The 10,146-nt window shown below is 40.1% G+C and overlaps 2 protein-coding genes across 2 annotated transcripts in view; one reads left to right on the top strand and one right to left on the bottom strand.

The window, feature by feature from the left end:
* Positions 1 to 3,461, bottom strand: part of LOC125944719 (histone-lysine N-methyltransferase SETMAR-like) — a 3,595-nt gene extending 134 nt beyond the window's left edge. The window contains exon 1 of the mRNA XM_049665728.1: positions 1 to 3,461. This exon is cut by the window's left edge and continues 134 nt beyond it. Coding sequence (XP_049521685.1) covers positions 2,170 to 3,054 — 885 coding nt within the window. The 5' untranslated portion in view covers positions 3,055 to 3,461 and the 3' untranslated portion in view covers positions 1 to 2,169.
* The window catches only part of LOC119450233 (putative methyltransferase DDB_G0268948), a 13,224-nt gene extending 5,028 nt beyond the window's left edge, over positions 1 to 8,196 (top strand). The window contains exons 4-6 of the mRNA XM_037713616.2: positions 3,468 to 3,568; positions 4,914 to 5,051; positions 7,393 to 8,196. Of these exons, the coding sequence (XP_037569544.1) occupies positions 3,468 to 3,568; positions 4,914 to 5,051; positions 7,393 to 7,498 (345 nt within the window). The 3' untranslated portion in view covers positions 7,499 to 8,196. The remainder of the gene's footprint in view (positions 1 to 3,467; positions 3,569 to 4,913; positions 5,052 to 7,392) is intronic.
* The last annotated feature ends 1,950 nt before the right edge of the window (positions 8,197 to 10,146 follow it).

Raw genomic sequence — 10,146 nt, 5'->3', positions numbered from 1 at the left:
GGGCATCGTTGCGAGAACAAAACGAGATCATCTGAGCAACCAGTCAAGTATTTAAAAAATGCAGTCTCTGGCCCCGAACCCTTTGTACAGGACCGCATTACATACGCTAGTTACTACTCAAACAAGTTACAAAAAATATTGCTTTCAATTTCTTTCTTATGCCTGTTCACAATATCAGTCAAGCTGTAACTTCTAGTATGCTGAAGTTTTATTTGTCATTTCCAATAGCGACATTCAAAAGGCAGATACAGGGCACCATACACTTGAGTGTCATCTTTTGGCACTGAGAAAGGGTTGCCTGTGCTCTTTTGAGCACCAGCGGTCCACGAGTCGTGAGCGGTCCGTGACAAGAAGAAAAAGTAGCAACAGACGCTGAGTGTGCTGCCCTGTTGGAAGAAGAAAAGCAGTTGAAGGCGGCGGCACCACAGGCAGCAAAAGATGCCACATGGTAGCCATTTCATGCTTACATCTACTCTCAATTATGGGAGAGCCAGCAATTTTTTTTTTTTTGATCAGGTATTTGCCGACACAGTTTGCAAGGGCACCTGTTCATACATAATTATAAAAATTGTTGACAAAACTGTTTTTGTTTTTTCAAATATTTATGCAATATGGGGCAGACACTTCAAGGGGGAAAACTTCAAATCTACATAGCATAGGGACTTGTGAATTCATTTTTGAAACCAGATCAAATACAGATCAGATAGTGATTAGCTTCTGAATAATTAGCTTTTTTCCAAACATAATGCAAACTTTTTGCATAGTTTTGTAATAACTCTTGCTGGCCTTGTATTTCTGGCTTGCCAAACTGGCAATTAATTAATTCATATTTGTATAAGGTTCATCTGTCAATCATCCCCAAATATTAGTGCAAATTATTCATTAACTATTTAAAATGAAAGATATCTGAATTTTCTAAGAGCAGCTATTCAGCATCCGTTTAAAAACATTTGCTATTTGGGGAGTGAACCATATAGTGGGATATTTACTTACTATTCAAGAATTTGGAATATTTGTTTAATCCCATATGCATGCAATTTTTGTTGCTTGTTCTTAAAATAACATTATGTCTACATTCTGGCCTCGTTTTCTCTGCATTAGCACAGACAGGCTACATATTGTATAATAATAATAATAACAACGCAGAAACTCTTAATTGTTCTCTTCATTGAAAAGCTCGAGGCATTGTTTAGTATGGCAGATACTTGGACCGATTGGTGAATGACTGCATAGAAGTATACAGCGCTAGTATTAGCAGGTAGCACTGTTTATCTCTGTGTAGCGAAGCATTGTTGTATTGAAAGTAAATTTATTCAATGCAGTGCAAACTTAACCATGTTTAGGATGCCATAGTGAAACAACGTTTTGAATGTGCTTCTTCACTCTCTTGCAAAACAGTAGTACCTTTCATTTGCACAGCCATATATGGGTGCTGACCAAAAGGAGCAGCCTTTTCTCTACTTGTAGTTGTCATCGTTGTCTATGTCGTTTCCTGAAAGGATATGAGACAAATTTTCATTGGTCTTTAGGCATTTGAAGTATGCAAATGCAGACCAAAGGGGACATGCCTCATAAAGACACAATCTCAAACAAAATAAACATAACAACCAAAAAACACAAAAGCACAAGCGTTGGCAACTTCTGCACACTATCTTGCTTGGCGATCACTACAGGCCATCTGGATGCTATATACCATGTGCTTCACTTAATTCATACTTGCGAAGTTGCTAGCAGTGCTCCATGTTGTGCTATTCACCGTGTACTTTCCAGACCATAACTGCTCTCGACAGTGATGCAGTAAATCAAAAGTACACACAGAGAAACATATAAGTGTTGGAAAAAGAAAACATGTGCAGGCTTTCTGCAGCTACCACTGTCCCAATACTTGTAGATAGCACATGACTGGTGTTTCTTTTCTTTTTCTTTTTTTTAATGTACGAGGGTCGTTTGATAAGTGTGGTAAAAAGCAAATAAAGATACCATGTTTGCAGAAAACAATATTTTATTTTTCAACATAGTTCCCTTCCAACTCCACACACTTCTTCTAGCGGTGCTCCAATTTTTTTATCCCCTCAGAAAAAAAGGATGGCTCGAGGCCCTTGAAGTAGTCATTTATCACTGAGATAACCTCTTCATCTGAAGAAAATTTTTTTCCACCCAGCCAATTCTTCAGGTTTGGAAAGAGGAAGAAGTCACATGGGGGGCCAAATCCGGAGAATAGGGCAGATGAGGCACAACATTGAAGCCTAACTCGTGCAATTTGGCCATTGCAACAAGCGATCTGTGGGGCGGAGCATTGTCTTGGTAAAATAGGAGTTTTTTCCGTGCCAACCCAGGTCGTTTCGTGCGCAATTCTTTTTTCAGTTGATCTAGGAGTGTTGCATAATATGGTCCAGTTATCGTTTTGCTATTTTGTAAGTAGTCTACAAAGATTATTCCTCGTAAATCCCAAAAGACAGTCGCCATCATCTTTCCAGCTGAACAAACAGTCTTTGCCTTTTTTGGGGCACCTTCATCAGGCCCAGTCCATTGCTTTGACTTCTGTTTAGACTCTGGAGTGTAATGATGTATCCACGTCTCATCAACTGTCACAAATCGACGCCAGAAGTCCTGCCGATTGCGATCAAGCATCGATAAACACTGATTCGAAATGTCTGCCCTCATGCGCCTTTGGTCGATCGTCAGCAGTCGCGGCACCCAACGGGCACAGACCTTCTTCATCTGCAATTTCTCATGAAGAATATTGTGAATTCTCTCTGCTGAGATGCCAACAATATCAGCTATCTCACGTACCTTCACTCGGCGGTCTTCCATGACAATTCCATGAATTTTCAACACCATTTCTGGCGTGGTGACCTCCACTGGACGCCCAGGACGTGCTTCATCTTGCGTCGAAGTTCGGCCACGTTTGAATTCATTTATCCAGTAGTAAATGGTCTTCAGTGATGGTGCAGAGTCTCCATGAACTTCACTCAACTTGGCTTTAATTTGGGCAGCCGTCCAGTGTTTTAAATAAAAATGTTTGATCACTGCTCTGAATTCACCTTTTTCCATTTTGGCGGGAATCACCGCACAGCTCAGTGCCAATGGCTGTCAGAAGCTTACTTACTGTCGGTACAAGCGTAAACAAGTTCTGCCGTCATATGAAGGGTGCTTCTCGCGCGCCACCTAGAAGAAAACAAAATTGTAGCGCCATCTCTTGTATTTTTACCATACTTATTAAACGACCCTCGTACATAAGTTTAGCAACGCCTGGTTGGTGCTAGTGTGTGAAACACATTGCAGTGTTTGCTTTCTCATGATTAACTTGACCTCTGCCGCTTTTGAACATGTGCTTACAGACAAATTAAGATTCATGCTTAAAATTTCCAGTCGTTATGTTGCGTCGAGCTCAGGTTTCTTTGTGTGCAAGTACAAAACAGGCTACAGTCAAAATCTGATGCTCATTTCACTGCGACTATTTACAGGAAATCATCAAGGGTATACCAAAGGAATACTGGACATCGGCTTTAGATGTTGTGAACAACTTGTATCGAGATATCCAGCCTGCCTTTGAGGATCACGTTCGGTAAAATGATCGATAAGTTGAAAGTGATAGAATTTGGGATCTGGAACGGGAAGTTACATTTATTGTTGTGTACAAATTAGAGGTGACAGGCATTGGGACTAAATCCCAAAAGTTAACAATGCACTCACTTTAGTGGTGTACAAAACAGGTGAATGTGACTTGTTTAAATTATCATGCTGCTCCTACTTTAGTTCTTGCTAGCTTCTATCTGTTATTATCTGTGTATGGAATAGATGGTATATAAGTTAATTAAACCAGTAAGTCCCATTAAATTAATTTCATATTAGAATGTACTGTCAATGGAATAACTATATCCTTACCACTGCCGTTAATATCTGCAGTCTGTTAAATTTATTAGGTGTTTTAACTAGATTACATATGCTTCGGAAAATAAGAATAGTGAACAATAGCGTTTGAAGGAATAAGTTTTAGCAGTTGAGCACACAATGTGCACTATGGCTTTTCATTCATACAGTGTTGAACCAGTAGAAACTACTACTGCTACAACTTTTCTTGCATGAGTAAACTGAAACAAGCATCATGTGCATGAAAATTGCACAAATCTTAATCCATGCCAAAATATCATATCAAGTCATGCTATATCATTAAATTTCATGTTTGAGATAGTAAATAGGCCAGTCATGCAATGTGCTATATACTTAAGGCATAGAGGGTTGGTAATGCCACCGTAGTATCCGGTAATACCACTTGCTGTGACAGTGTCTGGCATAAGTTAGCTAACGATTTCTAAAAGAGCACTTTGCTTCCAAAAAAGGACTACCTACATATTAAACAAAAAAATAATACCTAACTAAGGTGAGCACTTCTTTGGACTTTTGATGCAGAGCAATTGTCGAAATCTGTTCATAATTCGTTAACATCTTTCCTGTTGTATTATTGGCCACGTTGGCCTTCATTTCCAGTGTGCTCTTTTAATAGTTCTTATTCTGCCAGTGGGACATTGAGATGGAGTCCAAACAACCAATATTCTTGTGTAGACAGATTTAATGCTTGTCTTTGCCGTCCATTTAAAACACCCTCTTGGAAGGCAATAATTGTTAGGAGAGTTCTTGGTTTTATATGGCTCATATGCGAACCACCAGAAGCTTTAGCCAGAACCCATCTGTAGTTGTATGAAATATGGGCCAGTATAATGTATAGATTCCTTTTACTCAGTTCTCTTTCTTCTTTATCATCCACCACTCACAACCAGCCGATATCAGTGATAACTTGAGCGGAGTGTCGCTGAGACCACTGACAAATCGTGATAACAAAAACAATTGAAATATCATGGCACTACTCTGGCTAATCTTACGTCGGGCATGCTTTGTCATACCCTTTCCAGGATAGATTGCATTGAGGACCGCAAGATGAGGACTGTTGCTGACTATGTGAACTTCACGAAGACATGGTCAGCGTACCAGCTTTTCCTCAAGCAGCAGCCTTCAGAAGCAGAAGAGATGTGTCGCAAGTTGACATCTATGTGAGCCATTGCAAGCCTTTGTCTTCATGGCACCAAGTGCCATTCATTAAGCTGTTTTAGCATAGCAAGTGTAGGAACGCAGGAAGACCGATAAAAGAACCATGCTCATGGCAGCATCTTAATTTTTTTGTGACAGTATGTGCAACCAAAGTGCAGAGAACTTTTAACGCGCTAGAATTAGAAGTTCAGTTGAAAGTTAGCATTAATTATATATATATATATATATATATATATATATATAGTGCAACTGACAGTGGTCTGCTCCGGACCACCGTCAGTTGCGCTTCACTCCTCAAAGTGTGTGACGTGTTGAGTGAGGTCCTGAACAACACTGTGCAATGTGGTGAACGCAATTTAAATCAGGGATCCGGTATCTCAAAGAGGTGCAAAGTAATGCCTAACGCATTTCTCTTGCATTTACTGCTGAATTTCCACTTACTTTTGTGGCCACGACCAACTGTATTCACCATATATTTCATCATAAATATGTCCAAACTGACGTCATCATTATTTCAAGGGGTACTGACAGAAAATGTTTAACTCGAAATAACTGGCAGATTACATTGCTGCGAGTTCATAGTTACCCACTGTAAAGCATCAACAACAAATGCAGCTTGGAACTCATTTTAATTTAATTTTCAAGTTCGTGCAAACAACAACTAGGATAGTGCAGCACCTATCAATGTAGTCATCAGCATCGGTCCTGTTTGTAAACAATGTAATGTCATGAGTTTCGGCGATTGATTTTGGTGACTTGTGACGTCGCTGGCGCTTATCACCGTTTGGAAGACGGTTCAGCATTGTTTGCATTAGGTGTCTTGAGCTGATTGCACACAAAGCGTACGTGCAAACTTCTTACCATTTATAAATTACCAGGTTACCAGTGCCATGGCTGACAGTAGCAAAGCTGGTGGCGACATCTTGTGACAATTCGCCCAACTACAATGTATTCTCATCTCTCTCTCTCTTTCTTGTAGTGTCCGTGTTATTGTTTAAGAGAATTATCATGAAAGTATGGTGCCGTAACGATTATGTTGCTACCAACACTTTACACAAGCAGTTCAGTAGAATAATGCAAGTTGGAGTATTTGTTTTGTGTGCTCTGGTTAGATACTGTGTCACCAGATGTTGCTACCAGCATTGTTCCTGCCGTACACATCTCTGGTTACCCAGCAAACCACAAACGGTAAGGAGTTTGCTGACACGCTATATTGAGGCTAAAACTCTCTAATGCCGGGATCATACTGCATAGTCGACTTCTGCACAACAAATCATTAGGATGGTGTAGCAATGCACAGGTTTCCCACCAAACTAGTAGACGAAACAGGAGCACAGGTGGCATGGTGTACAGTGCACCAGCATGTGTCACAGGTCTGCAGGCTCACTTGATCATAGCTGTTCACAAGCATGCCTCTTAGGTGCCTCTTGGCATGCCTCTTCGAAATCGAAACCGCGACTGGTCATGAGATAAAAGCATATAACTAAACAATCGGCGCACGCTGGAGCAAACAAGTTTCTTAAGCATGATTACTGGGTCAATAGCTACTGATTAAGTGCATAAAACAGAGCCCAAAGAATTTTGTGTCAGTACTTATGCAATACAGAAATCTGCAATACAAGAACATTTCTAAGGAAGGCAGAAGCTCCCAAAATATGGAGACTTGAAGTGATAAACAGTGGTTGTTGACCTGATGGAGACAAGCCCCTTGTCGAGACATTGGCTGCAGTGTTGTTCAACCACTTCAAGAACATTTCTAGTATGTTACAGCATAACAGTGCAAGATGGCATCAGCACTGCTGTTGTCAGATATGATCTCTGGTATTATAAGACTCTCGTTTGACGTGCAAGTGAATCCCTCTATAAGATAAAATTAGCTTTCAAGAAATGTTTGTTGTAAGACTAACAGAATGCTACATAGCAAAGTTTTGGTATAGCATTAGTTTCTTTATGCATATATGTATGCATCTAAATAATCAAGAATTTCTCACTGTTTAGCACACAGTGTATGGTACATTTTAAACATGCAACACATATAAAAAAGAACAATTATGTGCTTACATTTATTGTAGTTGAATCTGGCCATGTTTTAGTGCAACTTATTTTTTTATTATGTTCTCATTTCCTTGAGCCTACTCTGATATTCTCAATGTGTTGTCTGCAGATATTTTCCGTTCCTTTTCCTTTTCTACCCCAAGCTTCCTTTAAAAAAATAAACATGCCTATAATATCACCTTTGGGAGATTTTCTCATCTTGTCAGTGGCAGGCATTGTTGTGTGTACCATATGTTGTGCGCAAATTATGAGCTCTGAAACATGTTTTTTTTTTCTTCTTGATAACAGACTGATGGAAGATCTTGGCAAAGTTGGAGAAGATCCAGAGAAAACAAGCCTTGAAGTGAAGACGCAATTCTTCATGATTTTGGCAAGAAAGCCTGGGTCTAAATAATTTGCATAACTGTAAATCAATCACACATAGCACACAAAACTGACCATTGGTTGATGCTCATGTGTCTGTGGGATTAAGTCTACTAATAAAGTTTATATTATATGGTGGAAATAAACATTGTGTAAATGTACATGATGCAAATAAATGCAGCTTGCTTCATTTCTGCATTTTTACTTGGAACAACATTTCTGGGCTAGGCAATGGGTCTATTATTTGTGTTCGTGTCTTCATCGCACTTCGGTTCAGGCACAGCACATTAAAGGCAACATTAAAAACTAAATCATATCTGAGCAGGTACAGCTGGGATCATGAAACAGTCATGCATTTTCAAACTCAAGCATTTTAACTGCTATGTCATGGCTTCCTACCGTTTTTTTTTTTCCCCTTTATTTACAGTGGTGCTACACCAAAGTGCTTAAAACAGAACAATAAATCTGTACAGCATCATTGGTCTGCAAAATTCTAGCACATATTAAAAAACCAATCAGAAGCACTGCCTTTAGCACTTGTATGTTCCATATAATGTGAATTATATGCTCCTTGAAGTCGCCCCTAGTTGTTCACAGTGGTTCGGCACTTCTATCTATCATGCTTGCTCTTAGAAGGCTATATAAGCCAAAAAAAAAAAAAATGCCTAAGGTATTTTTTAGTTACATCAAGGAACCTGACACTGACTAGGTTCAATTCAATTTTAATTTTCCAGCATATATACATACATCAGTGGCCTCCTTGGCACAAAAGCTGCATCAAACAGATTGATGGGGCCAAGGAGGCCATCAAGGCTCAATGTTTTGTCAAGGAGGTTAATATCGAAATCTTATTTCAATGTTCACTGTTGAACATCTCCAAAAATACTGCATCCCACCAATCAATAAAAGTACTGAATGGTCAATTGTCTCTAGGCTTCTATAGATATTCTACAACTACATATGTCACAGCCATCTCTTTCCTAACAAATTGCCGAAACTTCCTCACACATTGGAAAAATGTCCAATACGTACGAGCAAATTTAATATATTGTTGTGATGTTTTTTTTACATGAATTTTTTGCATGAGTTTGTTAATCTATTCTGTACTCAACAGAAATTATTGTAATATCTGCATCATTTTATTTGTTTTGCAGTTCCTTGATAATCCAATATGTTAACAAATGGACCCCTGCCATTACCCTTGAAAGGGTTCTGGGGTGCTGCCTTTATAGTAATAGAAACAATAAAGATTGATTGATTGATTGATATTCATTCGGTGTCCACTCTTCTGAAGCAAACAGTGAGTAGCGGGTACAGCAAAGAATCCTTTGAAAATGGGTAGCTACTATTTCTCTCTACCCTATTTTTTGTTTTTATCTAATATAATGGCAGATAAAGAGGACAGATTCTTGGCGATCTTGAAATGTGGGGCTGATTCCAAGGGCCCCACAATAATACATTACCATACTGCTTTTCTTTGTCTATTTTTATGCATATTCGTGCATTGAACACTCACTGAAGATACCGTATTTACTCGATTGTAACGCGAGTTTCTTTCCAGATTCTTGCTACCTGAAGTCGACCCTCGCATTACAATCGAATACTGAAATTCAAGTTGTCTAAAAAGTGCAATGATGCACCCAATTCTAATCAACGAGTGAAATGTGCGAGTGAAAGTGAAATGCGCTAGTGAAAACATGCGAGGGACACGCGCTTTCACGGAGAGCGAACGCACGGCGGAGAGGAAATGCGGCGTCTTCCGTCGTGCGAAAGGCCGAGGGGGGATGGGAGGGAGGGAACGGAAGCGATGGTTAGCTGTGGCACCAAATGCGTATCTTGCGACTGGGCGCAAAGGGAACTGGCGACTCACACGCGAAAGGAGGAAAGCCGGAAGGCAGCACGGGAGGGAGGGGGTGCGGCTTCTACTTTGCCGGCAACTGCAAACTTGTACCTTGCATGGCTCTGGGCTGTCGCGCACACCGTATCTTGAAATCGATCTCCACACGACTTTTACCTTTGTATGCGCTGTGCTTTCACCGCTCAGTTTCCGTTGAAACGATCGACCACACGAACCTTCAGTCGCTGCTGCCACATCGCTTGCTGACGCCAGCGTTTTGACAGTGGTTGTCTGCGGCCATTGAGTGTGATCTACTTATGTTTGCTTGTGCGCGCTGACACCATGCTTTTAATTCAGTTCGTAAGCGAATGTGTCCAAGTTTATGCAGCCAATAAAACTACTATCCATACTCCGTATAGCTCTCTACTAATTTGCTGTCGCAATTGATGCTTCGCCTTTCGGGCGATGCAGGGACTTTTTCATGTATCTGGTGGTCCCGCATTACTTAAGCGATTTTCTTCTTCATTTTTTTCTTGTTTTTTTTTTTTTTGCTGGATGCAACAAAAAGTAACCCCTCGCGTTACTTTCGCGGTTTTATTTTTTCTTGATGGACGCAATGAAAAGACACCCCTCGCGTTACAGTCGAGTAAATACGGTACATAAGCCTGCCTAGAGTAATGAATTATGGTCCCAAATACATCTTAACACTTGCTCTGAGCAAATTACTTAATTGTTACGAAAATTCATAAGTAGACTCTACACATCCCATGTAAACAGCAGGTCACTTGAAAGGAGGCACATTTGCCGTAGGTTGACAAGGTACGGCAAACGTGATGCAGTTC

Source organism: Dermacentor silvarum, chromosome 4 (genome assembly GCF_013339745.2).
Source record: "Dermacentor silvarum isolate Dsil-2018 chromosome 4, BIME_Dsil_1.4, whole genome shotgun sequence".
Lineage (NCBI taxonomy): Eukaryota > Metazoa > Arthropoda > Arachnida > Ixodida > Ixodidae > Dermacentor > Dermacentor silvarum.
This window is presented reverse-complemented; position numbering and strand designations above follow the sequence as displayed.